The 21712-nt window shown below is 42.0% G+C and overlaps 3 protein-coding genes and 3 non-coding genes across 9 annotated transcripts; 5 read left to right on the top strand and 1 right to left on the bottom strand.

The window, feature by feature from the left end:
- Positions 1-43: 43 nt before the first annotated feature.
- Gnl3 (G protein nucleolar 3) lies at positions 44-8206 on the top strand. Of its 2 annotated transcripts, none has more exons than XM_070018584.1 (15): positions 44-165; positions 755-813; positions 1228-1365; positions 1457-1567; positions 1936-2016; positions 2380-2512; positions 3189-3298; positions 3526-3643; positions 4962-5049; positions 5700-5874; positions 6009-6118; positions 6197-6333; positions 6416-6585; positions 7572-7641; positions 7729-8206. In XM_070018584.1, exons 1-15 carry the CDS (start codon positions 153-155, stop codon positions 7809-7811), a joined length of 1596 nt encoding a protein of 531 aa, XP_069874685.1. In that variant the 5' UTR covers positions 44-152; the 3' UTR covers positions 7812-8206. The 2 variants fall into 2 exon arrangements, with proteins under 2 accessions (XP_069874685.1, XP_069874684.1); XM_070018583.1 differs by having other exon boundaries at positions 5976-6118.
- LOC138824915 (small nucleolar RNA SNORD19) lies at positions 2560-2637 on the top strand. Its single transcript, XR_011371227.1, has one exon. It is a non-coding gene; the product is annotated as a small nucleolar RNA SNORD19 (small nucleolar RNA).
- Positions 3348-3429, top strand: LOC138824919 (small nucleolar RNA SNORD19B). The gene has a single exon (XR_011371230.1). It is a non-coding gene; the product is annotated as a small nucleolar RNA SNORD19B (small nucleolar RNA).
- LOC138824917 (small nucleolar RNA SNORD69) lies at positions 5569-5646 on the top strand. Its single transcript, XR_011371229.1, has one exon. It is a non-coding gene; the product is annotated as a small nucleolar RNA SNORD69 (small nucleolar RNA).
- Glt8d1 (glycosyltransferase 8 domain containing 1) lies at positions 8195-18862 on the bottom strand. 3 transcript variants are annotated; one of them, XM_070018585.1, is made up of 11 exons: positions 18733-18862; positions 17676-17824; positions 15888-15941; positions 15705-15803; positions 12271-12484; positions 9923-10040; positions 9636-9720; positions 9456-9568; positions 9047-9213; positions 8847-8956; positions 8195-8701 (listed from the first exon to the last, which is right to left on the bottom strand). In XM_070018585.1, exons 3-11 carry the CDS (start codon positions 15901-15903, stop codon positions 8511-8513), a joined length of 1113 nt encoding a protein of 370 aa, XP_069874686.1. In that variant the 5' UTR covers positions 15904-15941; positions 17676-17824; positions 18733-18862; the 3' UTR covers positions 8195-8510. The 3 variants fall into 3 exon arrangements, with proteins under 3 accessions (XP_069874686.1, XP_069874687.1, XP_069874688.1); XM_070018586.1 differs by having other exon boundaries at positions 17676-17730; XM_070018587.1 differs by lacking the exon at positions 17676-17824.
- Positions 18863-18957: 95 nt separating this feature from the next.
- Spcs1 (signal peptidase complex subunit 1) lies at positions 18958-21282 on the top strand. Its single transcript, XM_070018588.1, has 4 exons — positions 18958-19309; positions 19592-19651; positions 19733-19819; positions 20884-21282. The coding sequence occupies exons 1-4, from the start codon at positions 19094-19096 to the stop codon at positions 21007-21009; spliced, it is 489 nt and encodes a 162-aa protein (XP_069874689.1). The 5' UTR covers positions 18958-19093; the 3' UTR covers positions 21010-21282.
- The last annotated feature ends 430 nt before the right edge of the window (positions 21283-21712 follow it).

Below are 21712 nucleotides of genomic sequence, written 5' to 3'. Positions count from 1 at the left end.
GTGCACGCGGAAGGACGGAGCCGCACTTTACGGCAGTAGCGTAAGTGCGTGACGTTCGTTCACCCCCGGCCCCATCCTCAGTTCGCACGTGGCGCAGGCGGAGGAACGTTCTCGAGGTTGCTGCCCCTGCTACTGCGGATTTCACAGCCACCATGAAGCGGCCGAGTGAGTGGGGTCCAATGGCGGGTTTGGAGAGACCCTGTATCTGTTGATTTCCGGTAGTTGGCCGCGCAGTGTGGCGCTCTTTGGCTTGACTCTGCGAAAATAGGCTGTGGAATTGGGGGGAGGCCTTCTCTCTGTGGGGTGGAACGGCGCGGGCGCTTCGCCCATCCGATGGTCAACTGCGGATTTCCTTTGTGGGAGGAAGACTGGGGTCCGGAGGATGGGGGAGGCCAGGCCCGGTTTTTGTGAGATACCGTCCGAGCCTGATTTCAGGCCGCTTTTTGCTTTGGGGGTTGAAGCTGTGAGCCCCCTCGCCGACGCGTTTAGCACGAGTGGCTGCCGCTTGGGATTCAACGCTTCTGCGTGTGATCCCATTCTAATAGAGGAAGGGTCGTTGTGGGGAAACCGGCTCCGATCGGCTGTATCATCTTGGGATTTGAAAATGACATTCATGTTTGTATTCAACACTTCACAATTCTTAACGTTAGATCAATAACTAATGTAACACAGGACTGGACATAATAGCATATTGGAATCACCGAAAACCACTTACAGATCATTTGTGACTGGTCTATTTTTTTTTTAAATATAGAGTTGAAGAAAGCAAGTAAACGAATGACCTGCCATAAACGGTATAAAATCCAAAAAAAGGTACGTATTATTGTTTAGAGCGTCATACCCAGTATATCACTCTACTGATTTCTGTCTCATTTCTCCTCTGAAGGTAAGACTAAATTAATGATTCATTTTAGCTTTTCCCCCTCAAGGCTGATGCTCTACCACTTGAGCCAAGTTCCCTGGCTTTTTAGTGGGTAATTGGAGATGAGTCTCATAGACTTTGCTGCTCCTGGCTCAATTTTTAGATCTGCCTTCTAATTACCTAGAAGTATAGTCCCCAGCATGTGGGAGAAGAGCCTCTTTTTAATGTTTTTTTTTTGTGGCTTTATTACATGCATACTTTATTGTGCCAATTAAAGCTCCATTTTTCTCATTTTAGAGTAGCTAGATCATTTACTCCTGTTTAAAAAGAAAATACTTTTGCAAAATGATTTTTTTTCCTAATAGATTAGAGAACACCATCGAAAATTAAGGAAAGAAGCTAAAAAACGGGGTCACAAGAAACCTAAGAAAGACTTAGGAGTTCCAAACAGTGCTCCTTTTAAAGAGGCTGTTCTTCGGGAGGCGGAGCTAAGGAAACAACTGGTAAGTTAGCTGAAATTTTAAGTAATCATGTGTGGGTGAGTTTTTTTCAAAGTGAAAACACTGACTCATTTTTCTTACTGTTTGGACACAGCTTGAAGAACTAAAACAGCAGGAGAAACTTGATAGACAGAAAGAACAAGGAATGAAAAGGAAACTTGAAACTAACCCTGATGAGAAGCCATCTGATGAGAAGCCTGAGGAGGTAAGGTATCCTTCTAAAAGTGGAAGATGAGTTTTGAGGCACAAATAAAAACTTACATGTAGTCTAGTGGGTCTTGGGCAGAAGATAGACTCTAGCGAGGAGAGCACTAGACTTGGGTTTGATCTCAGAACCTTTAACATTTACAAGGTAAGTGCTTTAGCACTTAAGCCACACCTATCCCTTTTTGCTTTTGCTTATTTTTTAGATATTGTTAAGAATATTTGCCAAGGGTACCTTGGGATTGCAGAGGTGCCACCACCATGTGCAGACCCTCAGACTCTAAGCTATTAAAGAAAAATGTGAAGATATAACTTGCAACTGATATAGTCCTAATTGTGTGTTTCCTTCTAATCTTTGTGCCCTTTTAGGAATTTGGACAGTGCAAAACTAAGAAAGCCAAGTTGGCCAAACAGAATCCAAAGAAGTTACACTGTCAGGAACTTAAAAAGGTATCTCAGTCTAGGTCAGTGTCTAATAATGGTAATAAGATATTGAAAATTGACATGGGTCATTCCTTGACCTGACACCAGCCATGTAAAGGAGGAAATGTTGAAAACTAATTGAAGGAAGTAGGTGATATAATCTTAGCATAATTATTCCTCAGACCTCTCAGGAAGGCCAGAAGGTCTATCAAACTATAGAGTTGGGGTTATTTACATTTGTGAGAAATGATGAGTGTGCACATTCTTCATACCAAAATGAAGATATGAGATCCAACTCTGAACTCACTTTGTTGCCAGGTAGATGATAGCAGAGAGCTAAATTTGAGTGTTCCCACAGGAATGCTGTTCTGATTGTTTATTCTTTGACAGGTAATTGAAGTCTCAGATGTTCTGTTGGAGGTATTGGATGCCAGAGATCCTCTTGGTTGCAGGTGTCCTCAGGTAGAAGAGGCTGTTGTTCAGAATGGACTTAAAAAGCTAGTACTTGTATTAAATAAATCAGGTGAGGAAAGGGGATCTTCATTGTGAGTCCTTGTGAGTACACTGATTGAGGTATGAGGAAAACATCTGAACAGTCTTGACTATCACTGAAGACTGATAAGATCCAACTCTGACCTCAACAAACCAGTGTGTGTCCTCTTGTATGCCAAAGACAGTGCTGGGCATTGGGAAGGAGGTGGTTTCTACAAGTGATTCAGTTGGTATATTGTTTGCCATTTAGTACTTAACACTTTAAGGATGTGAGCTTGTTTCTCCTGTTTGCCATGTAGTCTTATTTCAATAGAAAATGATGATGTGCCAGAATCTCCCATCTGACCAGTGTTATGTAGTCAAGGGATTTGGGTGACAAATATTTAGAAAAACTCAAGAGACTTGTGGCACAATGTGGGGACAAGATGAAAAGTCACTGGTCAAGAAACAAGATTTTTTTTAGCTGAGGGTAAATCCAGAAAACAGCTGTAGGATTATAATGCATGAGTTGTGTAGGAATTGAAATATACAAGTGTAGTATTGATGTTGATCTTGTTTGGACAGCATAATAGGAAACTTACCTGTCCTCGTTTTGTAATTAGTTCTTTTGTGGAGGAAAGCCTGGGATAAGGTAAATAATATTCAAATCTGTATTTGACAAAAATGCCTAACTTGAAGCCATTTGTCTTATCCTTAATTCCTATTAGATCTAGTACCAAAGGAGAATTTGGAGAACTGGCTAAATTATTTGAAGAAAGAATTACCAACAGTGGTGTTCAAAGCCTCAACAATTCTGAAGAACAAAAAAATAACCAAGGTATATACTTTTAATGTTAGGGGTGGGAAAGGTGGTTCTTTCAGAATTTGGATGGTTGAAATATGATGTGAAACAAAATATTGATTTTAAAGTGAAAAAATAGTAAGATCCAACTCTGATTTCAGCTAGACATTTAAGAGCTAGGCTCTGATGCTTGACTTTGTCCATTTACCTCGTGAGTTAACACAATAATTAAACTAATGTATTTGGAATTTTAATGTTTCGAGGTAAAGAAAAAAACGGCTCCATTCAAAAGCAAGGTCTGCTTCGGTAGAGAAAGCCTTTGGAAACTTCTTGGAAGTTTACAGGAGACTTATGGCAGAGCTATTCAGGTTGGAGTGATTGGTGAGTTTTATAATAGTTTGCCTCTTCAAAGATTTTTACCAGGTTAAATAAGAATGTCTATTGTGAAACCAAGGTCTTCATAGTGGAGCTTGAAAGTGGCAAAGTACTTAACTTGAGCAAAAAAAGCTTATAGCCCTGAGTTTGAGACCCAGGACAGACACAAAAGGCGAGGGGTGGGGGAGTGTTTAATTGCTACTAGGTTCATTTCTTTGTTAAGATTAGGCATTGAAAAAGAATTTATCCGGGCTGGGAAGGTGGCTCAGCGGTAGAGCGCATGCCTTGCATGCATGAGGCCCTGGGTTCAATTCCTCAGCACCACATAAGCAAAAAAGAAAAAAGCCAGAAATGGCATTGTGGCTCAAGTGGTAGAGCACTGGCCTTGAGCTGAAGACCTGAGGGACAGCGTCCAGGCCCAGAGTTCAGGACCCACGCCTGGACACACACACACCCCAAAAAAAAGTTTATCCTCCCTTCCCGGCCTCCCCCCCCCCTGCCCCCCCATTAATCTTGGGGCTGGGCACTGCTCCTGAGTTTTTTTCCTTATTGAGTTCTACCACTTGAGCCACAGATACACTTCTGGCTTTTTTAGTTTATTGGAGAGAAGAGTCTTTTAGACTTTCTGCAGCCTCCTAAGTAATGGTAGGGGCTGGGAAGGTAGCTCAGTGGTAGAGTGCTTGCCTTGCATGCATGAGTCCCTGGGTTTGATTCCTCAGCACCACATAAGCAGAAAAGGCCAGGAGTGGCTCAAGTGGTAATCTAGCCTTGAACTGAAGAGCTGAGGGACAGCACTGAGGCCGAGAGTCAAGCCCCATGACCGACAAAAAAAACCCCAAAACTTGGTAGCTGGAGTGTAGATCAGTGGTGAAGTATTTGCCTAGCATTATTGAGATATTGGATTTGATCCCCAGCTCTACAAGTGAATATGCATATTCTTGGCTTAAGCCTTTCTTGCCCTTTCACAAGTTAATGTGCAAGAAATTAAGGAGTTGCTGGGTGCCCATGGCTCATGCCTATAATCCTAGCTGCTCAGGTGACAGACTTGAGAAATCTGGATTTGAGGCCAGCCTGGGTATAACAGATGAGCTTCTTTGCAGTATAACCAGTAACAGCTGGAAGTGGAGGCATGATTCAATTGGTAGAATACCAACAAGAGTATTTGGTCTCAAATTCAAACCCCTAGTATAGGCCAAAAAAAAAAAGATGATTGGACTGAAGTGAGGATACTAATCCAGTTCTGAACACCAGGCAAATAGAATTTTGCAATGGAAAATTTATAAATTTCAGACTAATATACATGTGTATTTCCATTTAATTGTAGGTTTCCCAAATGTGGGGAAAAGCAGCATCATTAATAGCTTGAAACAAGAACGGATATGTAATGTTGGTATAGCTATGGGGCTTACAAGGTAAATTGAGCTGTTTTAATAATTTAAATTTTTTTATTGTAAAAAAGATTTTATTTTGGTTCTCTTGAGGAAAGCTTTTAAAAAGTAAAGAGCTAATAAAGTCTTGGCTGCCCACAATTTAGTTTGAGAGAAAAATTAAAAGGCTATGATTGTTACTCAAGTGGAAGAGAACTCTTACCTAGCATGTACAAGGTCCTGGGTTCAATCCCTAGTCTCAACAACTGAAGCTGGATATGATGTACAACTGTAATCCCAACTGCTTAAAAAGCAGAAGCAGAAGAACACAAGTTACAGGTCAGCCTTTGCAAAGACAGAGCTTTTTCATTCATACTGTTCTCTGAGGAGAAGGAAGCTGGTGGCATAGCGCAAATAAGTTTACTAGCATAGTAGCAAGCAAACTTAGCACCTGTGAGGCTCTAGGTTCAATGTCATGTAAGTGGTGGGGAATTGCCCCAGAAAGTAAAGTTTAGGCTGGGGATTGTGGCTCAAGTGTAAGAGCACCTGCCAAGCGAGGACAAAATCATGAAGCAAATGATGATAAATTGGATCTGACTCGCTGTGTTGAGTTTTGTTCAATCCAACCCTGAGCTTCATGTTACGTCTTTTGCCCTCAATATAAACCAGTGCCATTAATTCCATTGTTGTTTCAGAAACATGCAAGTTGTGCCGTTGGACAAACAAATCACTGTCATAGACAGTCCAAGTTTCATCGTCTCACCACTTAACTCCTCTGCTGCACTTGCTCTTCGGAGTCCAACAAGCATTGAATCGCTAAAACCAGTGGAATTTGCCAGTGCCATCCTGTCCCAGGCTGATGCTCGGCAGGTAAAAGAACTCCCTATTTTGCTTGACATCACCAATTTCCTGTAAATCTTATCACCTATCACTGTAGCAGATAAATGAAAAATTTGTGTTGTGTTTTTAAGGTAGTCCTAAAATACACTGTCCCAAACTATAAGAATTCACAGGAGTTTTTTGCGACACTTGCTCAGAGAAGAGGTCTGCACCAAAAAGGTGGAAGCCTGAATATTGAAGCTGCTGCTAAGCTGCTATGGTCTGAATGGACAGGGTAAGGCCTCATTTTGGTGGTATTTTGGTGCCCACCAAAAAAAAAATTTTTTTTTTGACATACTCTTTTTAATACCAGTGCATCATTAGGTTACCATTGCCATCCTCCTGCATCCTGGACTCTTTCTCCACATTTTAATGAGAATACTGTGGCAAACATGAGAAAGGGCTTTAATCTGGAAGAACTAGAGAAGAACAATGCACATAGTATACAAGGTGAGATTTGTGTTTCACTGCTGTTTTTATCTGCTGGCAAAGTAGATTTTACCTATTTATGTGGACTTTGTTCTTTTCGTAGCCATTAGGAACCCCAATTTAGCCAACAGCATCCTTTTCTGCTCTTCGGGTTTGACAAATGGAATAACAGAGGAAACTGACATAGCTGAAGAATTGCCAAAACAGAAAGAGAGCAAACAGAAGGATAACATAGTCAATGGCCAGGAGAGTGTGCACAACAAAGAAATTGATGTAAGCTCAAATTTTGTAGAATAAATGTGTGATGTGAAAGGCTATAGACAAATTTTTAATCAGCTAGAAAATACTGTAAAACTTAGATATTTGAGGGCTTTTTTTTTTTAAAATCACTAGTCTGAAGTTTACCTGATATGTATAACCTTCCAAGACTTAGTAGTGCATTTTTCACTGGTATATATTTTTACTGGACATTTTCAAATGTTACATAGTTTACTACATATTTGATTCTCAACCTGGGGAGGGATGGGAGAGAAAAATGAAAGGGGTGCATTGTACTTAAAAACCTGTATGTGGGGCTGGGAAGGTGGCTCAGTGGTAGAGCGCTTGCCTTGCATGCTCAAGGCCCTGGGTTCGATTCCTCAGCACCACATAAGCAAAAAGAAAAAAGCTGGAAGTGGCTCTGTGGCTCAAGTGGTAGAGCGCTAGCCTCGAAGAGCTGAGGGACAGCGCCCAGGCCCAGAGTTCAGGCCCCACGACCGGACCCAAAAAAAAAAAAAAACCTGTATGTGTTTGTTAGGCACCACTGTAATCTTTAACTACTTGAGAGGATGAGATGTGAGGATAGCAGTTTGAAGCCAGCTGGGGCAGGAAAGTCTGTGAGACTTTGTAGTTATTGCTATCTTTAAGAAGTCACACAAAAAAGTTCCTGTTTTACAAAATAGTATATGAATACAAGGAATCTGACAACATTGTCAGCCATCCCTCCTAACCCATCCCTTCTCTCGATTTTTTTCTCCTTAAATTGAGATTAGGTGATTATGTAAATTCCACATTTCACAATATTGTGCAATAGTGATAGGAGTCACAAACACATTTTAACCTTCACAAGGCACATCGTTATCATCATGGTCTATATAGTTTGTGAATTCCATGAGCTTTGACAATACAAATTGTTTTGTATTTTGACTAATTTTTTTTAGGTACTAATTGGTACAGATGAGACTGATCTGCCAATCCTTAATCATTTCTGTGTCTTACAGGAAGAGATCTCCAACAAGTCTCCTGTGAAAGAGATAACAGAGGAACTACTGCCTGAAAAATCTTTAGCAGGTGAGTCAATTGCAAGAAAGCAGCCCATTGACACAAATTAGTTTTACTTTTTTGTATAAAGCTTCATTTTATTTTTCTCCAATTTAGGTGAACCATCTGCAAGATCATTTGTTTTGGATAAAATTACTAAAGAGGATGATGCTTATGACTTCAGCACAGATTATGTATAAACAACTCATCTTTTTATTTATGGAGATGAACTCAAGTCATAATTCCCTAGCTCTCAGCCTGTAGAGTAGCTAGAATTAGGAGCCACTGGGGCTTGGCTCATGTCTTAATTTTGGTTTTTGGAGACTGTAGCCTAGGGTTTCCCCAAATTGTGATCTTCCTGCCTCTATCTATGAAGTGTTGGGATTTAAGCCATCTACCTTATGCCCAGGAAAGGAACTTTGTTCTTTTCTACAAAGTTTAACACTTGAAGCACACTGCTAAAATCTTCTAAATATGTATGTCAGTTTTGGTATGACATGGGCTGTAATTTTGTTAATATGGATCATGGTGTATATATGACATTAAACAATCAACTGTTAAAAGAAGTCTCCTGGAAGCACAGTCTTGGGGGGAAAAAAGTAGGTTTTATTTACAGATGAGGCCACAGGTTACAAAATTAAAACCAAGCAGCAGTTCTTAAATTAGCTGTATACTTAGTTACCAGCCTTAGTCCATTCTGGTCAATGAGCATTGTGGTAGGCAACACTTGGTGAGGCAGAGATGGACAGTCTTTGCCAAACAAGGCAATTTGGTATCTTTACTGACTGAACTTCTGAAACATCTCATTTGTGGATTGCTCCACATAGGCATGGAAGCCTAGCATGGCCACACATGGATCCAACAGGATTTCCTGAGAAATGGTTATAGTTTATTCTACTTTACTTTATGTTTGACATCTCTGTATGTCTTCGGATTAGGCTGAATTTGCCTGTTGGATCTGGAATGTACCATTTTTCCCATATGTCTATGTATGAAGCAGTTCTTCCCCATGGCTTAAAGTGTCCATTCCAATGGAGTAACTTGGCAGCCTTTACAAACTGGGGCGAATACCGTTTTCCAGCACTGGAACCTTACAGTTGAGAGAAAGAGCAATGTGATTGTACCAGTCATTAGGCAGCCATACTAAGCTACCGAAAATTTAAGATAACCACACATTTTTCATCTCAGGACAGGCCTGTCTTTACATACTAATTGCTGATTTTACTTGTACTTACCAAGGTGGCGGACATTCCACATGGGGTCAATTGTGGAATGCTGTTGATAAAATACAATAAGCAGAGGAGGTGTTGTAATGCTGCCAGCCAGTGTTCTGTAGAGTCCCTCTCTTGGTGGAGCAGACAACAAACGTTAGTGAACAATACTGACCAAATCCTGTTAGTTGAAATCCAAGAGTTTGAAAATTCCAGTTACTTACTCTACATTGAGTTTCATCCATTTTTCCAGCTGGTTAGTTATATTCTGTCTCTTCCATTCTGTCAGATTTGCAACAAAAACTCCAGGATTAAAGGAACATGTGCTGGCTTTCATAGAAAGCTTCCGAATTCTTTCCTTTCTATAGTCAAGATAGCCAATGTAATTGTACTGAAAACACAAACAGGAACAAAAATAGTTTCTAGCTAGCAAAAATAAGCTGGCTAAAAATTGGCTTCTTGGGTTTTTACTTTTAGGACTGGCTTCACAAAACAGATGTTTAAGAATTAGGTTGTCGTGTTTATAAATGAAACAACAGAAAAACAAGTTTGGAGGGGAAATAATTATGAAATATATGATATATCAGAAATAAGTCCCTAAATTTGCCACTCCTTCACATTAAAGTTGTATACCTGGTTCCCTGCTCCACGGATGAGAACTTTAGTGGAAGTTGAATCACAGTCATCTGAAAATGCAGCAGCATGTCCTGGCTTCAGTGGTGTATTATACAGGGCAAGAATATCACCTGAAATGGATATGGTTAAGACATTCCGTAGTCCCTTAAGATTCCCTGTTCCTCCCATCTTTAATACCTTGCACAATCACATCATCATCCATGTATATGGCCTTCTTTGCACTGGGAACCAGGATTGGCAAGTAGAATCTTGCAAAGATTAACTGGAAAAGGAAAGGAACATTGACATAGGATCCAGTGGCTATACTTTTATTTACATAGAAGCTACAAAGACATCTGAGACCTTGCATAAGATAACTAAAGGAATCTTAGCACCCTCTGGATTTGGTCCCCAGAGACTGACTTGTACTATACCCACAGTATTCTAAAATAATGCCCAAGTACTAACAGATACAGGGAACTCACTGGTTTCATAGATTCCCCCTGGTCAGGATCCTCCTTTATTTTCCCTTCCAAAAGTTTAGTGTCAAAATTCACAATTTTGTACTTGATGCTTTTCAGAGAACCACTGTTGAGCCAGGACCTGATTTTAAAAAAAGGGGGTGAGGGCTGCATTTCAGCTTTAAATTAGTCATATTTCCAAGCCATACATAACCTTATCCTTTTCTAATGAGGGCATACACTATGCTTTAAAATTCACTAGTAACAAACGTTTCCATGTTCCTTGGTTTTTCATCTGAAATGTAGGTATTGCTACCATAATTGGCTGTCAACTAAGACTGGTAAATCTTATACTAAAACTCTAGCCACCAACACATGGATGACTCAATTTTGGGGAGAGTAGGTTATGGCACTGCCCAGGCTTACATATGTATCCAGTGTTTCAAGCCACCTGCCTGAATCTACCAAGTACTGCAATTACAAATGTGCACTACCATGCCTGGCCAGAGATTCAATTCTTTGTTGTTTTTTGTTTTTGGTCCGGTCGTGGGGCCTGAACTCTGGGCCTGGGCGCTGTCCCTCAGCTCTTCAGCTCAACGCTAACGCTCTACCATTTGAGCCACAGCGCCACTTCAGGCTTTTTTCTTTCTTTGCTTATGTGGTGCTGAGGAATCGAACCCAGGGCCTCTGGCATACAAGGCAAGCGCTCTACCACTGAGCCACCTTCCCAGCCCCCAGAGATTCAATTCTTAACTTTCCAAATACCCTGGGGAAAAAAAAGTCAAAGAATAGTGGTAGTGGCAGATACCAGTGGCTGGATCCTGTAATGAGGAGACCAAGACAGTACTGAAGTACCATTTCCCACCCCCAAAAGAAAAAAGCTGGGCATGGGAGTCTCATACAGGAATCCAGCAAGTGCAAGAAAATTATATTCCCGAAAGATGTGCTAGAGTGCTAGCCTTGAGTGAAAAAGCTTAGGAACAGGGCCTAGGCCCTGAGTTCAAGCTTGTGAACCCCCTCCCCACCACCCCAAAAAAGTAAAAATCATAGTCCAAACATGGGGCAAGGTTTTAAAAAAGACCCTGTCAAAAAATAATCAGTGCAAAAAAAAAAGGAGTTGTGGTTCAAGAGTGCCTGCCTAGCAAGTACAAGATCTTGAGTTCAAACTCAGTACTTGCCCCCAAATTGCAATGGTAGTGAAAGGTAACAAGCTAGCAAGTAGTCTGTTACCTATATAATGAATTAATTCACCATGACAACCCTAAGTAATTCCTGATCCACTGAAGTCTGAAGCTCTATTAAGAGCCTGAAGAAACACATTTCTTGTCATCTATTTTAAATAAGCGTTTGGGGAACATTTAGTGTCATTTCTATGGTCTATTTTAATGCAGTATGTTTCTACATCTTCCAAGGGTTCTGAAGTCACAGCTTGCATAAACTAAACATGAGCCATGGAAATAGCCATATGATAGTTCATGTTTCAGAACACAGGTAAATGTTAAGCAGTTTTTTGCAATAAACTTTAATTTTCAAAAATGAGAGTCCATTGTGTTTGCATTAACTATAAGTAAAATGTTAAGACTTATAAGCAATTACTATGAGCTAGGTGTGTTTTTGTTAGTACTGGGTAGAACAGAGCCATGTCATATTTGCTGTGCAAAGCACTCTACCATGTTAACACACTTGTAGTCTTTTTTCTTTTGGTGCCAGTACCAAAGCATGAATACTCTCACTTGGGTTTAAGTAGCATTTGTTGTTTTATAGCTAGGTTCCAGGCCAGCTTTGGCTGGTCCTCCTGCTTGTGATTTCCCCATGTTGCCGGGGAATAGCCCAGATGTGCTTCCCCTGAAGGCTGGTGCACACCACCATACCCAGCCATTTTGCCTCAGCTGACCTTCAACTATAGTCCCCTGATCTCTGCCTCCCAAGTGGCTAGCTAGAATTACAGGCTTAAGCCATCTTGCCCAACTAAGTATTCTATATAATTTCTTTTTCATTTGCCACAACCTCTAAATTGAGTATTTTTACTCTAATTACAGAGGAAAAATGGGCTACAAGGTTCCCCTAATCAATACACACTAAGACTTGGATCAGTATTTGCTTACAACCTCACCACATTAGCATGAAACCATCAGTCTTATTGCTGAAACAGCAACTCAGTAGTAATAGGAATAGTGATAATTTGTTTACTTCTTGGCATAAGTTCTTTATAGTATTCCTGCTCATACAGTCATGTGGAAAAATGTCACATGCATCTTACATTGTCATAACCTCAATTATGTAAACATGTATACTCTAAGACAGTTCATGAATTGGCAGCTGGCCCACTCTAGAGCATCCATTAGAAGCTGAATCATGCAATGAAAACTCACCGCAGATGGTCTGCTGTGTTGTTTAGGGTAACAATGTAGAAAATCACATTGGAGTGAGTGTTGTGCTGAACACTGTTTATGGCTGCAATGGCCCCTCCAAGCCTGTCTTCAGATGCAGCAATGACCACAGGAATCTCCTCTCCTCTCCTATCTACCAGATGTCGAGGAGCATTGGGGACAAAGGCAATAGGCTGAAGCCCCAGAATTCCTGAATCTGAAAAGAGCATACAAAAACAGGCACTAGGATAAAACAATCTCGTTTTTTTTGTTGTTTTTTTTTTGCAATAAGAGGTTTTAAACTTAAGGACTAGCACTTGATAGCTGGTGCACTACTCTTTGAGCCAGTTTTTGCTGGGCTCATAGAATGAGTTTAGGGTGCTTTTCTGCCTGAGCTGACCTTGAATCTTGATCCACAAGATCTCAGACTCCTAAGTAGCTAGAGTGAAACACATAAGCCACTGGGCACCTCTCATGAGCTTTGGACAGACATGGAAAGAGGAATGGTGAAGATTATGGTGACAATTTAACTTACTAAATTTCAGTATCTAGACCAGCCTCAAATTATGTTTTTCTAGTCAAGCTTTTGGAAAAGTGGAAGGATTTAAAAAAGGCATGTAACACTTTGATACAGCATTAGAAAAGTTAACAGAACCTTTCTAAAATATATTGTGGCCATTTGTATGAAGAATCATAAGTACATGGTCTTTGACCTAATCATCACATCGCTATTTCTTTTAAGGACAATATTGGAAGCATCAAATGGGTTAAGAGCATGGCTCAAGCAGTAGAGGGCTTGCTATATTTGTAAACATAGAAATATTTATTTTTAAACCTAAGTAGAGATGAAATTATAGAAGTTTCTGGATTAGACAAGAGCAGGGCCAGGTATGATAGTGTGTATATGTAATACTTGCTACAAGGGAGGCAGAGATGGGCAAAAAATAAAAGTTAAACAGCAAGACCTTATTGCAAAAAAACAAGCCAGGAGTATAATCACAGCTGTGCAAGAATAGCTGTCTGAAGCTGGCCCTAAGCAAACACAAAAAATAAGGAAATAGGTCTGGGAGAGTGTCAAGTGGGAGACTGCTTGCCTAGCAATAAGTTCAAACCACATTTTGAAAAAGTGCATGAGCACATCTGAAAATTGTTCTGTAACCTTTTTATTGTCCTGGTAACTGGGGCATCAACTCACGTCCTGGGTGCTGTCTCTTAAGCATTTTTGCTGAAGGATAGTGCTCTACCACTTGAGCCACAGCTCCACTGTGGGTGCTTAATTGGAGATAAAGAGTATTATGGAACTTTCCTGCCCAGGCTGGGTCAAACTTCAATCCTCAGATCTCAGCTTCCTGAGTAGCTAGGATTATAGGCAAAAGCCGCTGGCACCCAGTACAAACTTCCTTCTTTATTTACAATTGTTTATAACCCTCCTTTCGGTATGATTCTCAGACTTTTTAATAAGTCTCACAAGAAGAAACGTGTATTATATGTAGCATATTCATACATACTGTGTATTCTCCATTATATGGTATGGAGTCGTGTATATTATATATAATATTGTATGTTTTAAAAGGCATGGGAGTTATAAGTTAATTTCCTTAGACACAAGAGATCTTATTGGTACTAAAATCACGTATGAAGAGTTTTTACTATCATATATACTTATGATATACTTATGACAAAATCATAAGGAAAAACATGTCATATATAATTAGTAGTCTCAACTATACAGGAAAAAAAATATGTACATAAAGAAAGAGACTGGAGGTACCAGGCTAAATTTTTTATAATGGTTATCTTGAGTCAATTAAGTTATTCACTCAATTATTATTGAATACAACCAGTATGTCAGCAATCATTCTTGGGCAAGGGGGATAAAGCAGTGAACAAAGTACCCGCATTACTACTTCCACCAGAAGCATGTAAGTTTTTTTAAAAATTTTTTGGTTTTTTGCCAGTCTGGGACTTGACCTTAGGGCCTGGGCACTGTCCCTAAGCTGCTTTTGCTCAAGGCTAGTGCTCTACCACTTGAGCCACAATGCTACTTCTGGCTTTTTCTATGGTACTGAGGAATCACACCCAGGGCTTCATGCATGCTAGACAAACACTCTACCACTAAGCTACATTCCCAGCCCAAAAGCATGCATTTTTAATACATATATATTTCACTATACACACAATTATGAAACAAGCTATCAGAGCTGGAGCTGAAGCTCAGTGGTATAGCATATGCTTAGTGTAAACAAGAGACTGCAATTTAATCCTCAGCAACAAAAACAAAGCAAAACAAAACAAGCATTCTATCAGCACTAAAAGAAAGGGAAAGTTACTGTTCTTTTCTTGCCTTGGTCAACTGCGGTAGTTAGCAATTCAAAAATGCTCTTGGGCTTTTTGTTATGAGACAAGGACTCCCTGTGTAGCCCAGGCTGAAACTTCCTCCTGCATCAGCCTCCTGAGTGCTGAGATTACAGGCATATTCCCCCATACTTGGCTTCAAAATGATCTTGACAGGCTGGGTGCTGGTGGCTCATGCTTGTAATCCTAGCTACTCAGAAGACTGAGATCTGAGGACTGCAGTTCAAAGCCAGCCCAGGCAGGAAAGTTTGTGAGACTCTTCTCTCCAATAAACCACCAGAAAACCGGAAGTGATGCTATTGCTCAAGTGATAGAGCACTAGCCTTGAGCTGAAGAGCTGAGGGACAGCACCCAGGCCAAGCTCCACAATCGGCAAAAAAAAAAAAAGATTTTGACAAATACCCAAGTGCCTCAAACATTTCTCAATATTAAGGTGGGGCAGTATGAACAACTAAAGCAACTTGCAGTACAATTATACAATAAATAATTTAAACAGCTGATAAGCCTTTATGATTTCTGTAGTATTACTACTGTCCTGATGTGATTGCTCAAGTTAAAGTTGCAGTTGAAGGAAAGTAGCTAGACTTAACACTAGTAACAGAGTACGTATCAAATAACAGAGACATGTCCCCACCCATCTTTTTTGTTGCTGTTGGATGTAGGGCTTGAACTCAGGGCCTAGGCCTGTCCTTGAGCTTGTGCTCAAGGCTAGTACTCTACCACTTTTGAGCTACAGTTGCTTCTGGTTTTCTGCTGGTTAACTGGAGATAAGACTCTCACAGACTTTCCTGCCCATCTTCTGAAGCCCAGCATGCTGAGCAAGTTCTGTAATGTTCTTGATTTGGTGGAAAGGAATATTTTGTCAGCTCAAATCCTTAGCTAGTGACTATATTGTACAAGGCATCCAAGAATAGAAGAAGTACCCACCATGCCTTTGAATCTTCTATAGCACTTCTAAGGCCTAGAAACAAGGTTTTGTTGTTGTTGTGGTTGTTTTTAATATAGAGATGTGAGTTAATATATGGGACACAAGGAACCCCAAGTTCTCAACAGTTTATAAGGCATTAATAAGGTACCTGTACCTGAAACCTCATTCCTTAGCAGACTGCTTAGGCTGAGGAAGTTATGATGTAAAACCAGTAAGAAGAGAACAACAGCCAAGATCAAGATGATGATGTTTACTGAAACAGATGAGAAAAACCTAAATTACATCTCCTTGCCTTTGATTAATATAAAAACAACATTGAGAGATAGAACAAACATACCTTTACGGAATGACATCTTTTTCTTCTGTCTTATATAAATATTAGTTATTAATCCTGTAAAACAAAAGAATGGTCACCAAAATGCCTACACACTTATTCACATAGGAACAAAGTACATTATTCTTCCAGAAACTTGTTTGAACTAGTAAGTTTACAAGAATCCAATTTTTAGGTCTGAAAATTTTATGATATTCCTAAGAACTTGGAAAATAACTTCCAAATACCTTGGAAAAATACATAGCCTTAGCCTTATATATGACACCAGATGAAAAGCAAAAGAAACACTATTAGGGGAAAAGCCTGGAGTTTTTAATTTCAGAATAAATTTTTACTCAAGATTCTTACTTCAATTGAGGCATGGCCTGGTGCCGGTAGTTCATGATACTCAGAAGGCTGTGATTTAAGGACTGGGGTTCAAAGCTAGTCCAGGCAGGAAACTCCATGAGACTCTTATCTCCAGTTAACCACCAAAAAGCTATAGTGGAGCTGTGGCTCAAGTGGTAGAGCCCTAGCCTTGAGCAAAAAAAAAAATCTCAGGGACAGTGCCTAGACCTTAAGTTAGAGCACAAAAGACACAGATGTCTATGACAAAGTAATGTGAAGGTAAAACTGTTACTTTCAAAAAATTTAAAACTGCTTTTTAAAAAAAAGGATTTTTTTCTGACCTTCCTCTCTTGACTGTCCATCTTGTAAGAAGGTTGTATTTAACCAGGTATGAAGATGCACACCTGTAATCCCACCTCTCAGGAGATGGAAGGGGAAGGATCACTGAGTTCTAGACCAACATAGGCTATATGGCAAGAAGATATCTCAAAAAAATTAAAAAAAGTTGTGTCCAGTCCCGCAGTGATGATAATACCACAGTGGTATTATCATACCTGTCATCCTAGATAAACAGAAATCATAAATAGGATCTTAGACCAGGCCAGGTGGGACATAAATGCAAGATACTATTTGAAAACTAAAGCCAAAAGGGCTGAGGATGTGGTTCTAGTATTGCCAAAGGCGTGTAAGGTGTGGGTGTGTTGAGTACATGAGGGAAAGTATGCCTAAAGAACAATTTAAGACATTTCTTTCCAGAAAAATACATATTCAGTATAACAATGAACTTTATCTCTAAAGCATACACATTATATACCCTATAACATGTGTCTCTCATTGTGATTTGTCTTACCTACAGAAGCTAGCAGATTGAGAGTCACTCAGATAAAATTCTAACATCTGTTTTTAGACAACTTCCACCAAGACTGGATAAAACAATTTCACTCCAATAAATCCCAGCTACATACTAGTACAAAGGAACAGTAACTACCAGCTGGTTCACTTTTAGTGGCAGTTACAAGACCGAATATGCATTGAGAGACACATGAATTTGTGCTATTCCAGTTAGGAGGGAACCACCCCAAACTCTACACCCAATTCTAGCACTTAAATAGGTGAGCAAAGCAGAAACCACTTGTGTTTAGAACCCTTTTCCACAATGGAGTATGCACTCACTTTCAAAAGAAATCTGCCAACTAGGATCCGGTGGCTCAGGCCTATAATCCTAGTTACCCAGGAAGCTGAGATCAGAGGTTTATTGTTAGAAGCAGCATGGGCAAGAAAATCTGTGAAACTCTAATCTCCAATTAACTACCAGAAAGCCTAAGTGGGGGCGTGGCTCAAATGGTAAGCGTGCTAGCCTTGAGCAAGAAAGCTCGGGGATAGAGCCCAGACTCTGAGTTCAAGCCCCAGGACTAGCACACACACCTCTCCTTTTCTCTTAATTTTATAGTTGAAATAACTTACTTCTTTACAGTAACTGACATCCCACGAAATGCACTTGAAGAGGGCTGGAATACACCTGCTCATACAACAGAGAAACACTTCAAATGCATAATACAAGGGAAGAAGGAAGGAGACAGCATAAACTCTAGCCCTTCCCTGCACTGGCTCCTCTGAAACCATAAAAGCAACAAAAGGTTCTGCATATTACTGGAGGCATGAGTAGTGACAGCCACTCTACAACACAAACTTGACCCATCCCTCACGCGGAGCTGCATCTCCCAGAGCACCAGGCCTCCAATTTCCCCAGAGGCTAATCCAGCTGTGGCAGATTTTGGGGAGTGACGTGGCCGTCTCCTTTTGAGAGAGTGTTCTAGGCAAGAGCCTAGTCTCTGGGTCACAGCCGGATCCACCGGCTGACAGTACGTGCTAGGAGAACTGGCAGGCAGAGTGAACGCAGGCAGCAACCACAGGCCTCCCCGCGCGAAGGGATGGACCCTATAGATGGCAGAGGGCAGAGACCAAGGGCTGGGTTCTCCGAGAACGTTCACAGGTCATGGCCACTCCGCCTACCTCACATGTCCGAGAGGACCTAAGCTTTTGAGATCAGTCAAACACCAGCCTTGTAACGGGCTAAGGCAACCAGTCTCCATTGGGAGGCCCAACCTGGGTTTGTGACCAGATAAGCTGGCTGGCAGGGCGGTGGGCCAAGTTTGGGACCCCCGCTGGGGACCCAGCTTTCCCCAAGCGGTGTGAGATGCGGCCGAGCCTTTTCTTGCAAAGATGCGACTCGGAGATCTACTAATTCTAACCACGGCCTCTACTACGCTCAGGGGGAATGGAGAGGTGACGTTATGGGGGTCCCGCCAGGCTCTCACACGGGGTAAAGGCCAGGTCCGACCAGCCAGCCCCCTCACCCCTAGTCACGGCCGCCCTTACCTTCCCTGAGAGGAGGAGGAGCCGCCGCCACTGCCCGCGCCCCGGCCCGCCCCGCCAGCTCAGCGCCCGCGCCGCAGGTCCCAGGCCCCAGCCCTCCGCAAGGCCGCCCGCGTCCCCGGCACTCCGAGCCAAGCTCGCTCACCTGCTCGCCCACGACCTCCGCGGCAGCCGCCCAGTGCCACAACCACAGCCCCCAGCCCGACGGTGTGGCTCTAGCAGCGAGAGCGAGGTGCCCGCAGGCGCCGCGGGGCAGCCTCGCCGCCGGGGTCCTTGCTGAGAAAACGCCGTCGCCATGGAGACGCAGCGTGCGTAGGCAGCCGTTAGGCCGCGAAAGCGTGGCTTAGAACTAACTATTTATCGGACCAGAGCCTCGGCTCCTGGCCCCAGTTTCCCTGACGGCGAACCATTCACGGGTGCGCGATGCCGCGGCTCGACCACCGCCACAGCCCTCGCGGGCTGGACGCCGGGCTACCACCAGGTGCGAAAGCGCACGTCGCCTAGCGATGGCGCAGGGCGAGGCCAGGGGTTATCCGCGCCCTTCTGATACATCCGCTTCCGGGGCCGCGGCAGTCGCACGTAGGGATTTGTCCGGCCCGCCAGTCGACTCTGGGTGTCCGATTCGGACCGCTGCAGTTCGTCACTGCCGTTCGCCCTCGCCTCGCTGCCCGCCTTCTGAGCTAACCATGCTGGAACATCTCAGCGCGCTCCCCACACAGATGGTGAGGGTCTGGCCTGGGGTCCTCGTCCGCCACACGGACCCGGTGGCCTCGAGCGTCCTCCGCGCGCGGTCCCCAACCCCTGGGTTCCCGTCCACCCTCCTCTTCAGGCGCCCGCGCGCTGTCAGGATGCTGACATGCCCTTAGGAGCCCGGGATCTGATTGCTTACTGGGACAGGGGCCGGGGGAGATGCGTTTTTGCTGCCTTGTGAGTCCTGTTCCGAAACTGCAACCCTTCGGAGCGGAACCAAATCTCTCTCACATCCCCCCCCCCCTCACTTCTAGGATTACAAAGGACAAAAGCTAGCTGAACAGATGTTTCAAGGAATTATTCTTTTTTCCGCAGTAAGTATTGGTTTTACATTTGAGTCTCTTTTTTTTCCTCCCTAGTTTGACTGTATTTTCATATATTCTGTTTGTCTCTAGATAGTTGGATTTATCTATGGGTACGTGGCCGAACAGTTCGGGTGGACAGTCTATATAGTTATGGCCGGATTTGCTTTTTCGTGTTTGGTAAGAAATTTGTGGGTGCTTGGGTGAGCAGGAACGTAAGCTTTCAGAATTGGGTTGCTCTGATTGGACTTAGCAGTGAGAACCACAGTGAACTCTATTTTTCCTGTCAGCGTTTCTCTTTAATATCACTGGGACAATGGCATGTTAAATAGTGTCAAATGTGGTGAGCTGCGAAGAACCTTACTGCTTATTTTCTTCAGCAGTGAGATCAAAGCTAGTATGAATTAATTTCTCATGGTGCTCACCATTGCTTCTCGCCCTTCTCTTAGGTCTCAAAGCCCTATGTGTAAACACTAAGGCTTGTTTCATTTACATGACCGTATCTTCTGTGGGTCTTGTTTTGTTGACTCTAACATTGAAGTAATTTAAAAAATATATATGATTAAAAGAAGGGGAAAATGCAGACAAGAATCCAATGTATGTCCTACAGAATTAAGAGTGGGCTGGGAAGGTGACACAGTAGTAAAGTGCTTACTTTGCATGCATGAGGCCCTGGGTTCGATTCCTCAGCACCACATAAGCAGAAAAAGCCAGAAGTGGCATTGGGTTCAAGTAGTAGAGCCCACGCCTTGAGCTGAAGAGCTGAGGGACAGGGCCCAGGCCCAAAGTTCAGGCCCAAGACTGACCAAAAAAAAAAGGAGGGGGGGAGTGGGGTAGAATGTTTAAAAGGGTGACTTTGAGCTAGATATTTAATACATAATCTGCTTTGTTAAATGGCAACTCCTTTGTACCACTACTTAAAGAAAAAAAAAAAGCAGGCACTGGTGACTCAAGTCTGTAATTCTTAGCCACTCAGGAGGCTGAAATCTGAGATCCATCGTTCATAACTAGCCGTGGCAGTAAAGTCTGTGAGACTCTTCCCTCCAATTAACCAACAGAAAACCTGAAGTGGAGCTGTGGCTCAAGTGGTAGAGTGCTACCCTTCAGCACAAAAGCTCAGGGACAGTGCCCAGGCCCTGAGTTCAAGCCCCACAACTGGCACACACATACACACACAAAAATTTTTAAATGCATAATGATTTTATAATGGATATAACAGATGCACTTTTTCTGTTTTGGTCTAGCTGACACTTCCTCCATGGCCCATCTATCGACGACATCCCCTCAAATGGTTACCTGTTCAAGACTCAGGAACAGAAGACAAGAAAACAGGGGATAGAAAAATTAAGAGGCATGCTAAAAATAATTGATTGGGGTTTTCATGACTCAACACCCACTTTTCGTTTTCTCTGAGATGAGCTAAATTGCTATCATAACCAAATAATGAGCTTAAAACTCCCTATGCTCATAAATACAATTGTGTATTGATTTAGTTTTCTTTATACTTCAAAGACAGAAATAACTCAGTTGTGTTTGACTTATATTTTAGACCAACTCCTCATAATCTTATGAAATGGAAAACAAAAACAAGTATGCAATGTTTCTTCCAGGTATAAATAAATGCCTCATAAATAACAGCACAATTTTTTCATGTTTTTTGAATCTTACTATGTAACTTGGGCTGGCCATGGACTCACTTTCCTCAGCTCCTCAGTGCTGGGACTATAGGCATATACTTGGCTTGCTAGTGCAATTTAACTAGGTTTTATAATTCATTATGAATCATTAAGTTATTTTAGACTTTTCTAATTAAAATTCAGTGCAAGTCTATACCTAAAGGGTCTCTTTGAATAGTCTGTAAGACTTAGTAAAAGACAAGAGCTTGTGATTCTGGAAATGTAAGCACCATTTTTACTGTTGTCACTGGAACTTCATGTGGAGGTATGTTGGTATAGGTGTGGCAGTACTACTTAAGCCATGTCTCCAGCCTATTCCTGGTACATTTTTAACTACAGCAAACACCTTTTTTAAAAAATTGTATGAATGTAAACTTGTGACACAACAGTTTTTCCA

This window comes from Dipodomys merriami, unplaced genomic scaffold (genome assembly GCF_024711535.1).
Source record: "Dipodomys merriami isolate MVZ:Mamm:240054 unplaced genomic scaffold, mDipMer1.0.p SCAF_13, whole genome shotgun sequence".
Lineage (NCBI taxonomy): Eukaryota > Metazoa > Chordata > Mammalia > Rodentia > Heteromyidae > Dipodomys > Dipodomys merriami.
The sequence above is the reverse complement of the archived record's forward strand: the minus strand, read 5'-3'. Positions and strand labels throughout refer to the sequence as shown.

Coding starts and splice junctions, on each gene's coding strand:
- Spcs1 (XM_070018588.1), top strand. CDS start 19,094: ATGGCGCAGGGCGAGGCCAGGGGTTATCCGCGCCCTTCTGATACATCC. Junction 19,652..19,732: donor GAATTATTCTTTTTTCCGCA/GTAAGTATTGGT, acceptor GTTTGTCTCTAG/ATAGTTGGATTTATCTATGG. Junction 19,820..20,883: donor GATTTGCTTTTTCGTGTTTG/GTAAGAAATTTG, acceptor GTTTTGGTCTAG/CTGACACTTCCTCCATGGCC.
- Glt8d1 (XM_070018585.1), bottom strand. Junction 9,569..9,635: donor TGATGATGTGATTGTGCAAG/GTATTAAAGATG, acceptor TATCCATTTCAG/GTGATATTCTTGCCCTGTAT. Junction 9,214..9,455: donor TCCGTGGAGCAGGGAACCAG/GTATACAACTTT, acceptor TTGTGTTTTCAG/TACAATTACATTGGCTATCT.
- Gnl3 (XM_070018583.1), top strand. Junction 814..1,227: donor GGTATAAAATCCAAAAAAAG/GTACGTATTATT, acceptor TTTTCCTAATAG/ATTAGAGAACACCATCGAAA. Junction 7,642..7,728: donor GCCTGAAAAATCTTTAGCAG/GTGAGTCAATTG, acceptor TCTCCAATTTAG/GTGAACCATCTGCAAGATCA.